Source organism: Somniosus microcephalus, chromosome 4 (genome assembly GCF_052327205.1).
Source record: "Somniosus microcephalus isolate GS21.2 chromosome 4, FLI_Smic_1.0, whole genome shotgun sequence".
Lineage (NCBI taxonomy): Eukaryota > Metazoa > Chordata > Chondrichthyes > Squaliformes > Somniosidae > Somniosus > Somniosus microcephalus.
The window spans coordinates 4,014,328-4,036,213 of NC_140990.1; the positions used below are offsets into that span (position 1 = coordinate 4,014,328).

A 21,886-nucleotide genomic window follows, 5' to 3' on the forward strand; every position below is an offset into this window, starting at 1 on the left:
CTGATGACTGCAGAGTGTTCAGCACCATTCACAACTCCTCAGATAATCAAGCAGTCCATGCCCGCATGCAACAAGACCTGGACGACGTTCAGGCTTGGGCTGAGAAGTGGCAGGTAACATTCGCGCCACAGAAGTGCCAGGCAATGACTATCTCCAACAGGAGAGAGTCTTAACCACTTCCCCTTGACATTCAACGGCATTACCATTGCCAAATCCCCCACCATCAACATCCTGGGGCTCACCATTGACCAGAAACTTAACTGGACCAGCCACATAAATACTGTGGCAACAAGAGCAGGCCAGAGGCTGGGTATTCTGCAGCGAGTGTCTCACCTCCTGACTCCCCAAAGCCTTTCCACCATCTACAAGGCACAAGTCAGGAGTGTGATGGAATACTTTCCACTTGCCTGGATGAGAGAAGCTCGACACCATCCAGGACAAAGCAGCCCGTTTGATTGGCACCCCATCCACCACCTTAAACATTCACTCCCTCCACCACCGGCGCACCGTGACTGCAGTGTGTACCATCTACAAGATGCACTGCAGCAACTCACCAAGGCTTCTTCGGCAGCACCTCCCAAACCCGCCACCTCTTCCACCTAGAAGGGCAAGGGCAGCAGGTGCATGGGAACACCACCACCTCCAAGTTCCCCTCCAAGTCACACACTGGGAAATATATCGGCCGTTCCTTCATCGTCGCTGGGTCAAAATCCTGGAACTCCCTAACAGCACTGTGGGAGTACCTTCACCACACGGGACTGCAGCAGTTCAGGAAGGCGGCTCACCACCACCTTCTCAAGGACAACTAGGGATGGGCAATAAAGGCTGGCCTTAGCAGCGACACCCACATCCCATAAACGAGAAAAAAAAATTGTGGGGAGGATGAAAGAGGCTTCAAGGGGATATAGACAGGCTCAGTGAGTGGGCAAGAACATGGCAAATGGAATATAACGTGGAGAAATGTGAAGTTATCCACTTTGGTAGGAAAAATAGAAAATCAGAGTTTTTTAAATGGTGAGAGATTGGGAAACGTTGGTTTTCACAAGGACCTGGGTGTCCTTGTACACGAATCACTGAAAGTTAACATGCAGGTACAGCAAGCAATTAGGAAAGCAAATGGTATGTTGGCCTTTATTACAAGAGGATTTGAGTATAAGAGTAAAGGCGTCTTACTGCAATTATATAGGGCCCTGGGGAGACCACACCTGGAGTATTGTGTACAGTTTTGGTCTCCTTACCTAAGGAAGGATATACTTGCCATAGAGGAAGTGCAACGAAGGTTCACCAGACTGATTCCTGGGATGGGGGGATTGTCCTATGAGGAGAGATTGAGTAGACTAGGCCTATATTCTCTAGAGTTTAGAAGAATGAGAGGTGATCTCATTGAAACATACAACATTCTTAGAGCTTGACAGGGTAGATGCAGGGAGGATGTTTCCCCTGGCTGGGGAGTCCAGAACCAGGGGTCACAGTCTCAGAATAAGGGGTCGGCCATTTGGGACTGATGAGGAGAAATTTCTTCACTCGGAGGGCGGTGAATCTTTGGAATTCTCTGCCCCAGAGGGCTGTGGAGGCTCAGTCGTTGAGTATATTCAAGGCAGAGATCGATAGATTTTTGGATATTCTGGGAATCAAGGGATATGGAGATCAGGCAGGAAAGAACATAACATAAGAAATAGGAGCAGGAATAGGCCACTTGGCCCCTCGAGCCTGCTCAGCCATTCAGGGGCGGCACGGTGGCATAGTGGTTAGCACTGTTGCCTCACAGCGCCAGGGACCCGGGTTCGAATCCGGCCTCGGGCGACTGTCTGTGTGGAGTTTGCACATTCCCCCCGTGTTTGCGTGGGTTTCCTCCGGGTGCTCCGGTTTCCTCCCACAGTCCAAAGATGTGCGGGTTAGGTTGATTGGCCATGATAAAAAATTGGCCCTTAGTGTTAGGGGGGGATTAAATATGTGGGGTTACGGGGATAGGGCTTGGGTGGGATGGCTGTCGGTGTAGGGACCGGGTGCTAGGGTTTGGATGATCAGCCATGATCTCGTTGAATGGCGGAGCAGGCTCGAAGGGCCGAATGGCCTACTCCTGCTCCTATCTTCTATGTTTCTAATAAGATCATGGCTGATCTTGGGCTCAAAGCCACTTCCCAGCCCGCTCCCCATAACCCTTCACTCCCTTATCTTGCAAAAATCTGTCTATCTCCACCTTAAATGTATTTAATGACCCAGCCTCCACCGCTCTCTGGGGCAGAGAATTCCACAGATTTACGACCCTCTGAGGGAAGAAATTCCTCCCCATCTCAGTTCTAAAAGGGCGACCCTTTATTCTGAGACTGTGCCCCCCGAGTTCTAGATTTCCCCACGAGGGGAAACATCCTCTCTGCATCTACCCTGTCGAGCCCCCTCAGTATCTTATATGTTTCAATAAGATCACCTCTCATTCTTCTAAACTCCAATGAGTATAGGCCCAACCTGCTCAACCTTTCCTCATAAGTCAAACCCCTCATCTCTGGAATTAACCTAGTGAATCATCTCTGAACTGCCTCCAATGCAAGTATATCCTTCCTTAAATACGGAGACCAAAACTGTACGCAGTACTCCAGGTGTGGTCTCACCAATACCCTGTACAGTTGTAGCAGGACTTCCCTACTTTTATACTCCATTCCCTTTGCAATAAAGGCCAACAATCCATTTGCCTTTTTGATTACTTGCTGTACCTGCATGCTAACTTTGTGTGTTTCATGCACAAGGACCCCCAGGTCCCTCTGAACTGTAGCATTTTGTAATCGCCATTAAAATAATAATTTGCTTTTTTATTTTTCCTGCCAAAGTGGATAACCTCGCACTTTCCCACATTATACTCCATCTGCCACATGTTTGCCCACTCACCTAGCCTGTCTATATCCCTTTGCAGGTTATTTGATTCCTCTGCACAACTTGCTTTCCCACCCATCTTTGTATCATCCGCAAACTTGGCTACATTACACTCGGTCCCTTCATCCAAGTCATTAATGTAGATTGTAAATAGTTGGGGCCCCAGCACCGATCCCTGTGGCACCCCACTAGTTACCGTTTGCCAACCGGAAAATGACCCATTTACCCCGACTCTCTGCTTTCTGTTAGTTAGCCAATCCTCTATCCATGCTAATATATTACCCCCAACCCCATGAGCTCTTGTGTAGTAACCTTTTATGTGGCACCTTATCGAATGCCTTCTGGAAATCCAAATTCCTCACATCCACCGGTTCACCTTTGTCCACCCTGCTCATTACCTCCTCAAAGAACTCCAGCAAATTTATTAAACACTAGCTGAAGTGCCCGGCGGTGCCGAGGGATTTTTGAGGGCATGATTTTCCTTTCCTAAAACCATGCTGACTCTGTTTGACTGCAGTATGTATTTTCAAATGCCCTGCTACTGCTTCCTTAATGAAGGACTCCAGCATTTTCCCAACGGCAGATGTTAGACTAACTGGTCTATAGTTTCCTGCTTTCTGTCTCCCTCCTTTCTTAAATAGGGGTGTTACATTAGCGGTTTTCCAATCCGCTGGGACCTCTCCAGAGTCCAGGGAATTTTGGTATATTGCAACCAATGCATCCACTATCTCTGCAGACACGTCTTTGAAGACCCTGGGATGCAGGCCGTCTGGTCCTGGGGACTTGTCGTCTTTTAGTCCCATTATTTTAACGAGTACTATTTCCTTAGTGATAGTGATTGCCTTTAGTTCCCCCCTCCCTGTGGCCCCTTGATTATTCATTATTGGGATGTTGTTAGTGTATTCTACCGTGAAGACAGATACAAAATATTTGTTGAGTCTCTGCCATTTCCCTGTTCCCCATTATTAATTCCCCAGTCTCATCCTCTAAGGGACCAACGTTTACTTTAGCTACTCTCTTCCTTTTTATATACCTGTAGAAGCTCTTACTATCTGTTTTAATGTTTCTTGCCAGTTTACTCTCATAATTCATCTCCTCTCTTTTAGTCATCCTTTGCTGGTTTAAAAAAATTTCCCAATCCTCTGGTCTCCCACCAATCTTGGCAACATTGTATGCCTTCATTTTCAATTTGATACCATTCTTTACTTCCTTAATTAGACACGGATTTAAAAATCTTTCTTTCTCACCGGAATATGTTTTTGTTGAGAGATGAGGTAGAAGATCAGCCAAGATCTTATTGAATGGCGGAGCAGGCTCAAAGGACCAAATGGCCTACTCCTGCTCCTATTTTTTATGTTCTTATGATCGCCATGCCCCCGCTCCGCGGACCTGCCGTCTCCGATCGCCCCGTTCCGCAGACCTGCCGTCTCCGATCGCCCCCTCCCCACTCTGCTGATCTGCCGTCTCCGATCGCCCCTCCCCGCTCTGCTGATCTGCCGTCTCTGATTGCCCGCTCCCCGCTCCGCAGACCTGCCGTCTCCGATCGCCCGCTCAGTGTGACCTGCCGTCTCCGATCGCCCCCTCCCCGCTCCGCAGACCTGCCGTCTCCGATCTCCCCCTCCCCGCTCTGCTGATCTGCCGTCTCCGATCGCCCCGTTCCGCAGACCTGCCGTCTCCGATCGCCCCGTTCCGCAGACCTGCCGTCTCCGATCGCCCCCTCCCCGCTCTGCTGATCTGCCGTCTCTGATCGCCCCTCCCCGCTCTGCTGACCTGCCGTCTCCGATCGCCCCTCCCCGCTCTGCTGACCTGCCGTCTCCGATCGCCCCTCCCCGCTCTGCTGATCTGCCGTCTCCGATCGCCCGCTCCCCGCTCCGCGTGACCTGCCGTCTCCGATCGCCCCCTCCCCACTCTGCTGATCTGCCGTCTCCGATCGCCCCCTCCCCACTCTGCTGATCTGCCGTCTCCGATCGCCCCCTCCCCGCTCTGCTGATCTGCCGTCTCTGATTGCCCCCTCCCCGCTCTGCTGATCTGCCGTCTCCGATCGCCCCTCCCCGCTCTGCTGATCTGCCGTCTCTGATTGCCCCCTCCCCGCTCTGCTGATCTGCCGTCCCTGATCGCCCCCTCCCCGCTCTGCTGATCTGCCGTCTCCGATCGCCCCCTCCCTGCTCTGCTGATCTGCCGTCTCTGATTGCCCCCCTCCCTGCTCTGCTGATCTGCCGTCTCCGATCGCCCCCTCCCCGCTCTGCTGATCTGCCGTCTCCGATCGCCCCCCTCCCCGCTCTGCTGATCTCCGTCTCCGATCGCCCCCTCCCCGCTCTGCTGATCTGCCGTCTCCGATCGCCCCCTCCCCGCTCTGCTGATCTGCCGTCTCCGATCGCCCCCTCCCCGCTCTGCTGATCTGCCGTCTCTGATTGCCCCCTCCCCGCTCTGCTGATCTGCCGTCTCTGATTGCCCCCTCCCCGCTCTGCTGATCTGCCGTCTGATTGCCCCCTCCCCGCTCTGCTGATCTGCCGTCCCTGATCGCCCCCTCCCCGCTCTGCTGATCTGCCGTCTCCGATCTCCCCTCCCCGCTCTGCTGATCTGCCGTCTCCGATCTCCCCCTCCCCGCTCTGCTGATCTGCCGTCTCCGATCGCCCCCCCCCCCGCTCTGCTGATCTGCCGTCTCTGATTGCCCGCTCCCCGCTCCGCAGACCTGCCGTCTCCGATCTCCCCCTCCCCGCTCTGCTGATCTGCCATCTCCGATCTCCCCCTCCCCGCTCTGCTGATCTGCCGTCTCCGATCTCCCCCTCCCCGCTCTGCTGATCTGCCGTCTCCGATCTCCCCCTCCCCGCTCTGCTGATCTGCCGTCTCCAATCGCCCCTCCCCGCTCCGTGGACCTGCCGTCTCTGATCGCCCCCTCCCCACTCTGCTGATCTGCCGTCTCCGATCGCCCCTCCCCGCTCCGTGGACCTGCCGTCTCCGATCGCCCCCTCCCCGCTCTGCTGATCTGCCGTCTCCGATCGCCCCTCCCCGCTCCGTGGACCTGCCGTCTCCGATCGCCCCCTCCCCGCTCCGTGTGACCTGCCGTCTCTGATCGCCCCTCCCCGCTCCGCGGACCTGCCGTCTCTGATCGCCCCCTCCCCGCTCTGCTGATCTGCCGTCTCTGATCGCCCCCTCCCCGCTCCGCGTGACCTGCCGTCTCCGATCGCCCCCTCCCCGCTCCGCAGACCTGACGTCTCCGATCGCCCCCTCCCCGCTCCGCAGACCTGCCGTCTCTGATCGCCCCCTCCCCCGCTCCGTGGACCTGCCGTCTCTGATCGCCCCCCCCCGCTCCGCGTGACCTGCCGTCTCTGATCGCCCCCTCCCCGCTCCGCAGACCTGCCGTCTCTGATCGCCCCCTCCCCGCTCCGTGGACCTGCCGTCTCTGATCGCCCCCTCCTCGCTCCGCGTGACCTGCCGTCTCCGATCGCCCCCTCCCCGCTCCGCGGACCTGCCGTCTCTGATCGCCCCCTCCCCGCTCCGCGTGACCTGCCGTCTCTGATCGCCCCCTCCCCGCTCCGCGTGACCTGCCGTCTCTGATCGCCCCCTCCCCGCTCCGTGTGACCTGCCGTCTCCGATCGCCCCCTCCCCGCTCCGCGTGACCTGCCGTCTCCGATCGCCCCCTCCCCGCTCCGCAGACCTGCCGTCTCCGATCGCCCCCTCCCCGCTCCGCGGACCTGCCGTCTCTGATCGCCCCTCCCCGCTCCGCAGACCTGCCGTCTCTGATCGCCCCCTCCCCGCTCCGCAGACCTGCCGTCTCTGATCGCCCCCTCCCCGCTCCGTGGACCTGCAGTCTCTGATCGCCCCCCTCCCCGCTCTGTGGACCTGCCGTCTCCGATCGCCCCCTCCCCGCTCCGCAGACCTGACGTCTCCGATCGCCCCCTCCCCGCTCCGCAGACCTGCCGTCTCCGATCGCCCCCTCCCCGCTCCGCGGACCTGCCGTCTCTGATCGCCCCCTCCCCGCTCCGCAGACCTGACGTCTCCGATCGCCCCCTCCCCGCTCCGCGGACCTGCCGTCTCCGATCGCCCCCTCCCCGCTCCGCAGACCTGACGTCTCCGATCGCCCCCTCCCCGCTCCGCAGACCTGCCGTCTCTGATCGCCCCCTCCCCGCTCCGTGGACCTGCCGTCTCTGATCGCCCCCCCCCGCTCCGCGTGACCTGCCGTCTCTGATCGCCCCCTCCCCCGCTCCGTGTGACCTGCCGTCTCTGATCGCCCCCTCCCCGCTCCGCAGACCTGCCGTCTCTGATCGCCCCCCTCCCCGCTCCGCGGACCTGCCGTCTCCGATCGCCCCCTCCCCGCTCCGCAGACCTGCCGTCTCCGATCGCCCCCTCCCCGCTCCGCGGACCTGCCGTCTCCGATCGCCCCTCCCCGCTCCGCGGACCTGCCGTCTCCGATCGCCCCCTCCCCGCTCCGCAGACCTGCCGTCTCCGATCGCCCCCTCCCCGCTCCGCGGACCTGCCGTCTCCGATCGCCCCCTCCCCGCTCCGCGGACCTGCCGTCCCTGATCGCCCCCTCCCCGCTCCGCAGACCTGCCGTCTCCGATCGCCCCCTCCCCGCTCCGCAGACCTGCCGTCTCCGATCGCCCCCTCCCCGCTCCGCGGACCTGCCGTCTCCGATCGCCCCTCCCCGCTCCGCAGACCTGCCGTCTCCGATCGCCCCCTCCCCGCTCCGCGGACCTGCCGTCTCCGATCGCCCCTCCCCGCTCCGCGGACCTGCCGTCTCCGATCGCCCCCTCCCCGCTCCGCGGACCTGCCGTCTCTGATCGCCCCCTCCCCGCTCCGCGGACCTGCCGTCTCTGATCGCCCCCTCCCCGCTCCGCGTGACCTGCCGTCTCCGATCGCCCCCTCCCCGCTCCGCGTGACCTGCCGTCTCCGATCGCCCCCTCCCCGCTCCGTGTGACCTGCCGTCCCTGATCGCCCCCTCCCCGCTCCGCAGACCTGCCGTCTCTGATCGCCCCCTCCCCGCTCCGTGTGACCTGCCGTCTCTGATCGCCCCCTCCCCGCTCCGCGGACCTGCCGTCTCCGATCGCCCCTCCCCGCTCCGCAGACCTGCCGTCTCCGATCGCCCCGTCTCCGATCGCCCCCTCCCCGCTCCGCGGACCTGCCGTCTCCGATCGCCCCTCCCCGCTCCGCGGACCTGCCGTCTCCGATCGCCCCCTCCCCGCTCCGCGGACCTGCCGTCTCCGATCGCCCCCTCCCCGCTCCGCGTGACCTGCCGTCTCCGATCGCCCCCTCCCCGCTCCGCGTGACCTGCCGTCTCCGATCGCCCCCTCCCCGCTCCGTGTGACCTGCCGTCTCCGATCGCCCCCTCCCCGCTCCGTGTGACCTGCCGTCCCTGATCGCCCCCTCCCCGCTCCGCAGACCTGCCGTCTCTGATCGCCCCCTCCCCGCTCCGTGTGACCTGCCGTCTCCGATCGCCCCCTCCCCGCTCTGCAGACCTGCCGTCTCTGATCGCCCCCTCCCCGCTCCGCGGACCTGCCGTCTCCGATCGCCCCCTCCCCGCTCCGCAGACCTGCCGTCTCCGATCGCCCCCTCCCCGCTCCGCGTGACCTGCCGTCTCTGATCTCCCCCTCCCCGCTCCGCGGACCTGCCGTCTCTGATCGCCCCCTCCCCGCTCCGCGGACCTGCCGTCTCTGATCGCCCCCTCCCCGCTCCGTGGACCTGCCGTCTCTGATCGCCCCCTCCCCGCTCCGCGGACCTGCCGTCTCTGATCGCCCCCTCCCCGCTCCGCAGACCTGCCGTCTCCGATCTCCCCCTCCCCGCTCCGCGTGACCTGCCGTCTCTGATCTCCCCCTCCCCGCTCCGCGGACCTGCCGTCTCTGATCGCCCCCTCCCCGCTCCGCGGACCTGCCGTCTCTGATCGCCCCCTCCCCGCTCCGCGGACCTGCCGTCTCTGATCGCCCCCTCCCCGCTCCGCAGACCTGCCGTCTCCGATCGCCCCCTCCCCGCTCCGCAGACCTGACGTCTCCGATCGCCCCCTCCCCGCTCCGTGGACCTGCCGTCTCCAAGCGCTCCGCCGCCATTTGCTAATCGCCCTCCCAAACGCGCCATAAATGAAGCCAGCACTCACTGGAGCTCTCTGCTCTAACCCCATCTCCCTGCCCGTGTCCCTTTATCTTCCATCTGCCGTCAGTCCCTCACTCCCACCTTGTGTTAAGCCATTCCCTGTCCTAACTGCCTGCGGGATGTAAACATGCCTTCAGACTGTTGTGGTTAGGTGGTGGGGGGAGCTGGGGTGGGGTGGGGGGCGCCGTTTAAAGTAAGGCCTCAGTGCCCACCCCCCCCAATTGTTTGTGGGGAGAGGGTGAATCAGCCGGGGTTCCTGCCTCCCGATCGCTGGCCACTGACTCCAGCCGCGTGAGAAGGACAGAAGGCGAGGGCTGCTCGGAGCAAACATCCCGCCGATACTCTCTGCCTGGGCCCCGCCCCCCTCGGGGCAAGGGACAGAGGGTTCCGCTGGTCCCCCGCGGGCTTCAGAGCGTCGGGATGGGGGAAAGGTCCCGTCAATCGGGTGTCGTGCAGTGTGATCAGTTGTTTGCCGCCGCCTGTTTGTTAATCCTTTTTTCCCCATCTCCTCCCCCCACCCGTTACCCCTCCCCGTTGCCCCCCCCTCCTTCCGCCCTCTCTCCATTGCCCTCCTCTTGCGCCCTCTCCCCGTTGCCCTCCTCTTGCGCCCTCTCCCCGTTGCCCTCCTCTTCCGCCCTCTCCCCGTTGCCCCCCTCTTGCGCCCTCTCCCCGTTGCCCTCCTCTTGCGCCCTCTCCCCGTTGCCCTCCTCTTGCGCCCTCTCCCCGTTGCCCTCCTCTTGCGCCCTCTCCCCGTTGCCCTCCTCTTCCGCCCTCTCCCCGTTGCCCCCCTCTTGCGCCCTCTCCCCGTTGCCCTCCTCTTGCGCCCTCTCCCCGTTGCCCTCCTCTTGCGCCCTCTCCCCGTTGCCCTCCTCTTGCGCCCTCTCCCCGTTGCCCTCCTCTTGCGCCCTCTCCCCGTTGCCCTCCTCTTGCGCCCTCTCCCCGTTGCCCTCCTCTTGCGCCCTCTCCCCGTTGCCCTCCTCTTCCGCCCTCTCCCCGTTGCCCTCCTCTTCCGCCCTCTCCCCGTTGCCCTCCTCTTCCGCCCTTTCCTTCTCCTTCCCCCCCCCCCCCCCACCTCCCTTTTGCAGGAAGATGGCTTGAAGCTGACGTTCCACAAACAGCGGCGGAAACGACGGAAGAAGCTGGAGATGGAGGCTGAGCGAGCCCGGCTGCGGCAGTACATGAGCAGCCTGCGGGACATGCAGTCGGCATCGGATAGCGGGCAGGAGACCGGCGCCGACTCCTCGCGGCCCACCCCCCCTCACCCCCTCGGCCCTGCTGGACCACGGCTTCCCCCTCAAGCTGCCCCCGGAGCGGGAGAGGCCCAACCCTAACCCGCACACGGTCAGGTGCCAGCTGGACGCGGTGCTGAGCGCTGGCACCAGCCCCCTGTGGAGGCACTCGGTGAACGGGCAGCTGGCCGACGGGCAGTCGCTGACCAAGAAGAGGCGAGGGCGGCGGAAGAACGTGGAGGGAACAGAGCTGCTTCTCTCAGCCCAAAATAAAGGCCTGTGCGCCGTGAGTACCGCGGAGAGGTGGGGGTGTGGGGGGCAGGCATTCGCTGACACTGGGCCTTAACACTGCCCCTTGATGTTCTCCCTCCCCCAGCCTTGACCGTCTCCCTCCCTCCCTCCCCCACCCGTAACCTCCTCCCTCCCTCCCTCCTCCATCCGTGACCTTCTCCCTCCCTCTCCTCCACCCGTGACCTCCTCCCTCCCTCCCCCACCCGTGACCTTCTCCCTCCCTCCCTCTCCTCCACCCGTGACCTTCTCCCTCCCTCCCTCTCCTCCACCCGTGACCTCCTCCCTCCCTCCCTCCCTCTCCTCCACCCGTGACCTTCTCCCTCCCTCCCTCTCCTCCACCCGTGACCCCTCCCTCTCCTCCACCCGTGACCTCCTCCCTCCCTCCCTCCCTCTCCTCCACCCGTGACCTTCTCCCTCCCTCCCTCTCCTCCACCCGTGACCCCTCCCTCTCCTCCACCCGTGACCCCCTCCCTCCCTCCCTCCCCTCCACCCGTGACCTCCCCCTTCCCCTCCACCCGTGACTCCCTCCCTCCCCTCCACCCCGTGACCACCTCCTTCCCCCCCTCCCTCCCTCCCTCCCTCCCTCCCCCTCCCTCCCTCCCTCTCCTCCACCCGTGACCCCTCCCTCCCTCCCTCTCCTCCACCCGTGACCCCCTCCCTCTCCTCCACCCGTGACCCCCTCCCTCCCTCCCTCCCCTCCACCCGTGACCTCCCCCTTCCCCTCCACCCGTGACTCCCTCCCTCTCCTCCACCCGTGACCCCTCCCTCCCTCCCTCTCCTCCACCCGTGACCCCCTCCCTCCCTCCCTCCCCTCCACCCGTGACCTCCCCCTTCCCCTCCACCCGTGACTCCCTCCCTCCCCTCCACCCCGTGACCACCTCCTTCCCCCCCTCCCTCCCTCCCTCCCTCCCCCTCCCTCCCTCCCTCCCTCCCCTCCACCCGTGACCCCTCCCTCCCTCCCCTCCACCCGTGACCACCTCCCTCCCTCCCTCCCCTCCACCCGTGACTCCCTCCCTCCCCTCCACCCCGTGACCTTCTCCTTCCCCCCCCTCCCTCCCCCCCCTCCCTCCCCCCTCCCCCCCTCCCTCCCCTCCCCTCCACCCGTGACCTTCTCCTTCCCCCCCCCCCCCTCACCTCCACCCGTGACCTCCTCCCTCCCTCCACCCGTGACCTTCTCCCCTGCCCTGCCCTCCCCTCCCCTCCCCTCCCCCCGTGACCTTCTCCCTCCCTCCCCAAGTCCAGGTGTGGTCTGACCAGCGCCCTGTCCAGTTTGACCAGCGGATGGGGGTAGGAAGGGGGGTGGGGGTGGGGGGCGGGCCTCGTTTGCTTCATGTTGTGAAATTACTTTGTGCGTTTCTTTATCCCCCCAAAAAAAGGCCAACGGCGAGATGGATAAAAGCTTGGAGGAAGCCCAGCCGCGGCGGCCGGAGGCGGACATGGAGACGCGGATCCCCGTTGTGAGTAAAGTGGACGGCACGGTGCTGGCGGGAGAGGAGGCTCCGCGGCGCAGGGAGCTCGACGAGTGGCTGAAGGAGCACCCGGACTTCAGCGTGGATCCCAGCTGCTTGGCGGTGAGCTGGAACCTGGAGCGCACGTCTCGAGGCAGAGCGTGCAGAACGCAAGCGGGGCGTGACGCTGGATAGGAGTGTGACTGAGTCGGCGGGGTGGGGGAAGAGAATGTCAAGGGGGTGGTGGGGTGGAGAGCGAGCGAGAGAGAGAGAACGACACCTGGTGTTGGGAGTAGGGAGACTACAATTGGGCGACAGGTTCCCCCCCCCCCCCCCCCCCCCCGGTTTTTGGGGAGGGAGAATCAGCTGGGGCCTCTTGCTCCGAGAGGGGTGGCGGGGCAGGCGAAAGAGGCCGTGACGACCTGCCTACGTTGAATTTCCAAATGGCGCCTGCAGTCTGGTGTCCGTGGAACCTGTAGCCCCGATGGGTGGCAGTGGGGGAAGAACTGGAGAGGAGACCGATGACTAAACGGAACGTTTTTTTTTTTTTTTTCCAGTTCATCGAGGACCGGCCGAAACAGAAGAGGCACCGATGCAGGAACCCCCACAAGCTGGACGTCAACGCGCTGACCGGAGACGAGCGAGTTCCCGTCATCAACCGGCGCAATGGGAAGAAGGCGAGTCCCGGGACACTGGCGGCTCACAGACCGAGCTATCGTTTGGGGGTGGTGGTGGTGGTTCTATCTGGGTCTTCACCGAACTGTCTGATCTCCTCCGCCCCCACCCTGCTTCAGAATGGACACTGACCTCTCGCGCTCTCTCTGGGACCTGGGGTCAGACCAGCAACGGGTGGAAGGGTTCTCTCTCTGACGGGGGGGGGGGGGGATTGGGTGAGGTGAAAGATTCTGATTTAAACTGACTGATGGGGGGTACTGGGTGAGAAATATAGGAGCAGGAGTAGGCCATTCGGCCCCTCGAGCCTGCTCCGCCATTCAATGAGATCATGGCTGATCATCCAAATTCAGTACCCGGTCCCTGCCTTCTCCCCATATCCCTTGATCCCTTTAGCCTTAAGAAATATATCCGACTCCTTCTTGAATATATTTAATGAATTGGCCTCCACTGCCTTCTGTGGTAGAGAATTCCACAGGTTCACCACTCTCTGGGTGAAGAAATTCCTCCTCATCTCTGTCCTAAATGTCTTACCCCTTATCCTTAGACTGTGACCCCTGGTTCTGGACTCCCCGACCATCGGGAACATCCTTCCTGCATCTAGTCTGTCTAGTTCTGTCAGAATTTTATAATTTTCAATGAGATCCCCTCTCATTCTTCTAAACTCCAGCGAGTATAAGCCCAATCGACACAATCTCTCCTCATACGTCATTCCTGCCATCCCAGGTATCAGTCTGGTGAATCTTCGCTGCACTCCCTCCATGGCAAGAACATCCTTCCTCAGATAAGGCGACCAAAACTACACACAATAATCAAGGTGTGGTCTCACCAAGGCCCTGTACAACTGCAGCAAGACATCCTTGTTCCTGTACTCAAACCCTCTCGCTACGAAGGCCAACATACCATTTGCCTTCTTAACCGCCTGCTGCACCTGCATACTTATCTTCAGCGACACCCAGGTCTCGTTGCACTTCCCCTTCTCCCAATCTATTGCCGTTCAGATAATATTAGAGGTGAAGAATTCTGATTTAAACTCTCTGATGCGGGACTGGGTGAGGTGAAGGATTCTGATTTAAACTCTCTCATGCGGGACTGGGTGAGGTGAAGGATTCTGATTTAAACTCTCTGATGGGGGACTGGGTGAGGTGAAGGATTCTGATTTAAACTCTCTGATGCGGGACTGGGTGAGGTGAAGGATTCTGATTTAAACTCTCTGATGGGGGACTGGGTGAGGTGAAGGATTCTGATTTAAACTCTCTGATGCGGGACTGGGTGAGGTGAAGGATTCTGATTTAAACTCTCTGATGGGGGACTGGGTGAGGTGAAGGATTCTGATTTAAACTCTCTGATGCGGGACTGGGTGAGGTGAAGAATTCTGATTTAAATGTCTGATTCTAGCTCGGAGGCGGGTTCGCACCACCCATCAAAGATCTCCAGAAATGGCTCCAGGAAAACTCAGAGTACGGAATCGCGCAGGAGTGGGCCGATGTCATCAAGCAGTCGGTACGTGCAGCATGTGTGTGTTGTGTTTTGTGTCTCTGCTCCTCTGCTAGTTGTGGAACAATGATGGATGCACTAATTAAAAAGACACTCTGTTACGGTGATGCTTCCTCTGTGCTTTAGATGTGTATCAGGGTGCGGCAAACGCTGTCCTCCAAATCCAGCCCAGGTGATGAAGGTGCTGATCAGGATAGCGTTGAGGGAGCTTTACTCTGTATCTAACCCGAGCTGTACCTGCCCTGGGAGTGTTTGATGGGACAGTGTAGAGGGAGCTTTACTCTGTATCTAACCCGAGCTGTACCTGCCCTGGGAGTGTTTGATGGGACAGTGCAGAGGGAGCTTTACTCTGTAGCTAACCCGTGCTGTACCTGCCCTGGGAGTGTTTGATGGGACAGTGTAGAGGGAGCTTTACTCTGTATCTAACCCGTGCTGTACCTGCCCTGGGAGTGTTTGATGGGACAGTGTAGAGGGAGCTTTACTCTGTATCTAACCCGTGCTGTACCTGCCCTGGGAGTGTTTGATGGGACAGTGTAGAGGGAGCTTTACTCTGTAGCTAACCCGTGCTGTACCTGCCCTGGGAGTGTTTGATGGGACAGTGTAGAGGGAGCTTTACTCTGTATCTAACCCGTGCTGTACCTGCCCTGGGAGGTTTGATGGGACAGTGTAGAGGGAGCTTTACTCTGTATCTATCCCGTGCTGTACCTGCCCTGGGAGTGTTTGATGGGACAGTGTAGAGGGAGCTTTACTCTGTATCTAACCCGTGCTGTACCTGCCCTGGGAGTGTTTGATGGGACAGTGTAGAGGGAGCTTTACTCTGTATCTAACCCGTGCTGTACCTGCCCTGGGAGTGTTTGATGGGACAGTATAGAGGGAGCTTTACTCTGTATCTAACCCGTGCTGTACCTGCCCAGGGAGTGTTTGATGGGACAGTGTAGAGGGAGCTTTACTCTCTATCTAACCCGTGCTGTACCTGCCCTGGGAGTGTTTGATGGGACAGTGTAGAGGGAGCTTTACTCTGTATCTAACCTGTGCTGTACCTGCCCTGGGAGTGTTTGATGGGACAGTGTAGAGGGAGCTTTACTCTGTATCTAACCCCGTGCTGTACCTGCCCTGAGAGTGTTTGATGGGACAGTGTAGAGGGAGCTTTACTCTGTATCTAACCCCATGCTGTACCTGCCCTGGGAGTGTTTGATGGGACAGTGTAGAGGGAGCTTTACTCTGTATCTAACCCGTGCTGTACCTGCCCTGGGAGTGTTTGATGGGACAGTGTAGAGGGAGCTTTACTCTGTATCTAACCCGTGCTGTACCTGCCCTGGGAGTGTTTGATGGGACAGAGTAGAGGGAGCTTTACTCTGTATCTAACCCGTGCTGTACCTGCCCTGGGAGTGTTTGATGGGACAGTGTAGAGGGAGCTTTACTCTGTATCTAACCCGTGCTCTACCTGCCCTGGGAGTGTTTGATGGGACAGTGTAGAGGGAGCTTTACTCTGTATCTAACCCGTGCTGTACCTGCCCTGGGAGTGTTTGATGGGACAGTGTAGAGGGAGCTTTACTCTGTATCTAACCCGTGCTGTACCTGCCCTGGGAGTGTTTGATGGGACAGAGTAGAGGGAGCTTTACTCTGTATCTAACCCGTGCTGTACCTGCCCTGGGAGTGTTTGATGGGACAGTGTAGAGGGAGCTTTACTCTGTATCTAACCCGTGCTGTACCTGCCCTGGGAGTGTTTGATGGGACAGTGTAGAGGGAGCTTTACTCTGTATCTAACCCGTGCTGTACCTGCCCTGGGAGTGTTTGATGGGACAGTGTAGAGGGAGCTTTACTCTGTATCTAACCCGTGCTGTACCTGCCCTGGGAGTGTTTGATGGGACAGTGTAGAGGGAGCTTTACTCTGTATCTAACCCGTGCTGTACCTGCCCTGGGAGTGTTTGATGGGACAGTGTAGAGGGAGCTTTACTCTGTATCTAACCCGTGCTCTACCTGCCCTGGGAGTGTTTGATGGGACAGTGTAGAGGGAGCTTTACTCTGTATCTAACCCCGTGCTGTACCTGCCCTGGGAGTGTTTGATGGGACAGTGTAGAGGGAGCTTTACTCTGTATCTAACCCGTGCTGTACCTGCCCTGGGAGTGTTTGATGGGACAGTGTAGAGGGAGCTTTACTCTGTATCTAACCCATGCTGTACCTGCCCCGGGAGTGTTTGATGGGACAGTGTAGAGGGAGCTTTACTCTGTATCCAACCCGTGCTGTACCTGCCCTGGGAGTGTTTGATGGGACAGTGTAGAGGGAGCTTTACTCTGTATCTAACCCATGCTGTACCTGCCCTGGGAGTGTTTGATGGGACAGTGCAGAGGGAGCTTTACTCTGTATCTAACCCGTGCTGTACCTGCCCTGGGAGTGTTTGATGGGACAGTGCAGAGGGAGCTTTACTCTGTATCTAACCCCATGCTGTGAGGATACTAGTTTGGTGGGTAATGAGGTATCAGGATAAGGACTGGTTGAACCGTTGCTGATTGAGGTGTCGCTCTCCACCCCTCCCGCAGGGCTACCTTCCTGAAGAGATGTTTGATCGGATTCTCACGGGCCCCGTCGTACCGGAAGAAGGCAGGAAGAGGGGCAGGAGGCCCAAGCACCTGGCGGCGGCCATGCAGGTCAACTCCCTGTTGGCCAGTGGCATGTTGGACGTCAACAGCCTGCAGGCCTTCCAGAAGAACCTGCACTCGCTGCAGTCGCTGCAGCTGGCCGGGCTGATGGGCTACCCAGCCGGGGTGGAAGCCAAGGACCCGACGGGGGTTCTTCCCGCGGCAGCCACCGTCCCCGGAGCCAGCGGCGGCACCTCGCAGACCAACTCCGAGCGCACCGTGGGCCGGCCGGCGGGGCCGCCCCCCGACCCCGCCCCGAGCAACGCCTTGACCCTCAACTCTCTGGTGCTGTCCAACATGTACGGGGGCATGTTCCTGAACCAGGGCTTCGGAGTGGGGCTCCCGGAGCTGTCCCTGTCCGGGCTGGGCCACCCGGGAGCCGGGAAGGGCCACGAGGCCGCAGTGGGGCCCTTCGGCGCGACGGGGCGCGTGACGGAGGTGGACGACGATCTCTCTCAGGGTTACGATAGTACAGATGAAAAAGGGGACTATTCCCATTCCCTCATCGACGACCCCATGATGCCCACCAACTCGGATTTCAGCGGCGAAGACTGACTTTATTTTCCCGAGCCGGGACTCGCGCGTTTTGGACGAGAGACAATTCCTTGGGTTCTGAAAACTCAGGGCGGGGCGTGTGTGGGTGTCTGGGTGGGGTGGGGGAAATGGGGCTGGCTTTACCCCCTTTCTAATTGACCCAAACCACCACCACCACCCCCCCTCCCCTCCCCTCCCCAGCGCACATTTCCCGCTTTACCGCCCCCTCCTCTCGCACACGGGGTCACCCCCCCCCCCCCTCATAAAAGGAAATATTGCCGGCGGGGTGGGGAAAAAAGGAATTGTTGGCCAATGGCATCCAAGGAAAGGAGTGGGGAAAGGGAGAGGCGGTGAATCGAAGTGAGCGAGCCCTTCGCCCCGGAAGGCTGCAGGAATCGGTACTTGAGCCACTAATTCCTGTACCGGGGTCCAGTACCTTGGTTTACCCGGTTTTCGGTGGGGTTGGGAGGGGGTGGTCTCTGGGGCGAAAGCGGTCCGGTCCTGACCCGGTTCGAACGGGGTTTACCACCTTGTCTCGGCGGGGGGGACGCTCTCGTCATCGTCCAGCGAGAATTCCTGCTCTGGGGCCGGTGGAGGGTGGGTTAACCACGGAAGCAGCCTTGCATATTCTTTTCGGCCCCCCCCCCCCCCCCCCCCAAAAAAAACCCAACCAGGTGAGAGGGCGGTGACGGGAGTTGGCGTGTCGCTGATCCCAGGCCAGGTGCTCGATTCAGGGCTCCCCCAGCGGGTGGACACGGCCAGACTGTCATTCCGCGCGGTGCCACGGTGACCTCGTTGGGTGCTTCCTGCCGTGAGATGGGAGGCGGAATGTGGCACTGCAGTGCCACGATCTGCCAGTCACCGGGTGCCTGCTCCATCCGTGCAGAGTATAAATTCTGGTCTCGGTTCAGGTATGGAACAGAATGCCTGCAAACAAATGTTGTCTGAGGAGCGATGTCAGTCTCAACGCTGCCCTGCTTTTATCTGTAGATTGCCTGCGGTCTCTGTCCCTCTCCCTCAGGGAGATATTTGTACACTGACTGGTGTCTCTCAGTCCCCTCTCCCTCAGGGAGATATCTGTACACTGACTGGTGTCTCTCAGTCCCCTCTCCCTCGGAGATATCTGTACATTGACTGGTGTCTCTCAGGGAGATATCTGTTCACTGACTGGTGTCTCTCAGTCCCCCTCTCCCTCAGGAAAATATTTGTACACTGGTGTCTCTCAGTCCCTCTCCCTCGGAGATATCTGTACACTGACTCGTGTCGCTCAGTCCCTCTCAGGGAGATATCTGTACACTGACTGGTGTCTCTCAGTCCCCCTCTCTCTCTCAGGGAGATGTCTGTACACTGACTGGTGTCTCTCAGTCCCTCTCCCTCAGGGAGATATCTGTACACTGACTGGTGTCTCTCAGTCCCTCTCCCTCAGGGAGATATCTGTACACTGACTGGTGTCTCTCAGTCCCTCTCTCTCAGGGAGATATCTGTACACTGACTGGTGTCTCTCAGTCCCTCTCTCTCCGGGAGATATCTGTACACTGACTGTCTCTCAGTCCCTCTCTCTCAGGGAGATGTCTGTACACTGACTGGTGTCTCTCAGTCCCTCTCCCTCAGGGAGATATCTGTACAGTGACTGGTGTCTCTCAGTCTCTCGCCCTTCAGGGAGATATCTGTACACTGACTGGTGTCGCTCAGTCCCCCTCTCTCGGAGTTGAGCAATTTTTCTCCTCCTCCATTCCCTCCTCAGACACAGAGTAACGTGAACTCTTGCGAAGAGTCGATCCTGGAGCCTGAATGTAGATGGACAGGCGGCGGTGCCCTCCGAAGCTGTAAATCCGTGGCCCGACTGGAATATGCATGTTTGCTGCTGCTGTGCGTGGCCCCCCACCACCACCGCCGCGCCCCCCCCCCCCCCCCCCCTTTTCTTTCTGCCCCCAGAATCTTTCAGAGGGGGTGGGTGCACCGACACACCCGGAAGGACCTTAACAATCCCTGACGGCCGGATCCATTCCTTTCTGCCCCTGGGGTGGTGTCGCAAACTGCACCTCCCTTGCAAATGAGGATTCCCCCCCCCCCCCCCCCCCCCGCCAAGGGGGGCAGCGAGTGTGACGGCTATGAGGAGAGATGGTGCCACTATCCAGCGTACCTTGAGCGCACCGGAGAGGGAGGGGGGGGGGGGGGGGTTGTATGGCCCGGGGCAAGCTTCCGGTACCCAGTTTTGCTCCCGTGTGCGCTCTGCTCTCCACCAGAAGCCAAATTAAACCGGTGCGAGAGAGAGAGAGAGAAACATATTTTCAGTTGCCCTGGTTTGATTCTGTGGTCGGGTGCAGTGTTTCTTTTGTGCGGGGGAAGGGGGAGGGAAGAGAGGGGTTATCGCCCGCGCTGTTGGCACTGGCCGTACCCACCCCCCACCTCCCCCCCCCCCCCTGTTGGGCGGGAGGGAACTGGAAAAAGAATATCACACAGCGATAGTGACCCGCAAGAGGTCACGTCCTTGGACGAGAGAAAAAGAACCTTTAATAATAAAATTTAAAAAAGAGAGAAAAAACAACAAAAAAAATGTGGGGCGGGGGGGGGGGGGGGGGGGGGCAGGGAAGAGACTTTTTAAAAAAAAAAAAAAAAAATGGAAGTCATAGTGTTGGGACTGAAATGCCAGCCACGTGCGCACTGACACACAGACAGACAGACAGACAGACGGAGACACACACACAACACACACAGCAAGGAGACAAGGTTTAAATTATTTCATGAACTCGAGACAGGGAAAGGTGTATATTTAACTGCAATGGATGTGAGCACAATTAGGCGGATTCCAGTGTATCTACCGATTCATATCATTTTGACTGGAAATGTGTAAATAAAATGCGGGGGAAAAAAATCCAGTTTTTTTTTCTTTGGTAAACTTTTCTGCGTCAGTTTGTCATTCTTGGCCTCGGCTGATTCCCTGTCGGAGTTTGTACGGGCGGGAGTGAAATAAAACTGCCGCGCGGGCAAGAAGAGGGATCGATTAGAGGGCTGCTTACGTCTTTATCTACTTTCAAAGGGTGTTTGAATGTTTTTAAGTAACTTTTAAGGTGTCGGCTGTGGCTCACTGGGTAGCACTCTCGCTTCTGACCAGTATGTTCTTGGCCCAACTAGGAAGGAGGCAATGCTGGATCTGGTGCTGGGGAATGAGGTGGGCCAGGTCAACCAAGTGTCTTTTTTTTTATTTGTTTTTATGGGATGTGGGCGTCGCTGGTAAGGCCAGCATTTATTGCCCTCGAGAAGGTGGTGGTGAGCCGCCTTCCTGAACCGCTGCAGTCCGTGTGGTGAAGGTACTCCCACAGTGCTGTTAGGGAGGGAGTGCCAGGATTTTGACCCAGCGACGATGATGGATCAGCGATATACTTCTAAGTTAGGATGGTGTGTGACTTGGAGGTGGTGGTGTTCTCAAGCGTCTGCTGCCCTTGTCCTTCTAGGTGGAAGAGGTCGCGGATTTGGGAGGTGCTGCCGAAGAAGCCTTGGCGAGTTGCTGCAGTGCATCTTGTAGATGGTACACACTGCAGGCACGGTGCGCCGGTGGTGGAGGGAGTGAATGTTTAAGGTGGTGGATGGGGTGCCCATCAAGTGGGCTACTTTGTCCTGGGTGGTGTCGAGCTTCTTGAGTGTTGTTGGAGCTGCAACTCATCCAGGCAAGTGGAGAGTATTCCATCACACTCCTGACTTGTGCCTTGTAGATGGTGGAAAGGCTCTGGGAGAACAGTTGGGTACGAGTAATCATCGTATCACAAGATTTAGATTAGCAATGGAGAGGAGCAAGGAACAATCTCGAGTGGAACTTCTAAACTGGAATAGGGCTAACTTCAATGGGATGCGAAAGGATCTAGCCAGAGTAAAATGTAACCAAAGACTGACAGGAAAAACTGTAACGGAACAATGGGAGATCTTTAAGGAGGAGATGTTCCAAGTACAGGCCAGGTACATTCCAACAAGAGGGAAGGGTAAGGGAACCCAAGCAAGGGCTCCTTGAATGACGAGGGAGATAGAGAGGATGATGAAACAAAAAAAGAGGGTGTATGATGCATGTCAAGTGAATTCTTCAAGGGAGAACCAGACCAAATACAATAAGTTGAGAGGGGAAGTGAAGATGAAAATAAGATTGGCCAAGAGAGAATATGAGAGTAGAATGGTGGTTAACGTAAAAGGGAACCCAAAATCTTCTACCGGCATGTAAACAGTAAGCGGGTAGTAAGAGGCGGGGTGGGGCCTATTAGGGACAAAGAAGGTGATATATGCTTAGAGGCGCAGGGCAAGGCTAGAATACTCAATGAGTACTTTGTATCGGTGTTTACTAAGGAGGTGGATGCTGACAAAATAGCCGTAGAAGTGGAAAAGGTAGAAGCAATGGAAGGGGTGAAAATTGATGGACAGGATGTACTAGAAAGGCTGGGTATGCTTAGAGTGGACAAGTCACCTGGGCCAGATGGCTTGTATCCCAGGTTGCTAAGGGAATTGGGGGAGGAGATAGCGGAAGGGCTTGCCGTAATTTTCCAATCTTCCCTAGATGCGGGGGAGGTGCCTGAGGATTGGAAAGTGGCAAATGTGACACCATTGTTCAAGAAAGGGTGTAAGGACAATCCTAGTAACT

At 58.6% G+C, this 21,886-nt stretch overlaps 1 protein-coding gene across 1 annotated transcript in view; it reads left to right on the top strand.

Moving 5' to 3' along the window:
- LOC147118188 (ATP-dependent chromatin remodeler CHD8-like) overlaps positions 1-20,165 on the top strand; it is a 131,902-nt gene extending 111,737 nt beyond the window's left edge. Inside the window, 6 exon segments of the mRNA XM_085984289.1 lie at positions 10,038-10,204; positions 10,206-10,467; positions 11,849-12,043; positions 12,478-12,597; positions 13,991-14,095; positions 16,630-20,165. Of these exon segments, the coding sequence (XP_085840415.1) occupies positions 10,038-10,204; positions 10,206-10,467; positions 11,849-12,043; positions 12,478-12,597; positions 13,991-14,095; positions 16,630-17,283 (1,503 nt within the window). The 3' untranslated portion in view covers positions 17,284-20,165.
- Positions 20,166-21,886: the final 1,721 nt, after the last annotated feature.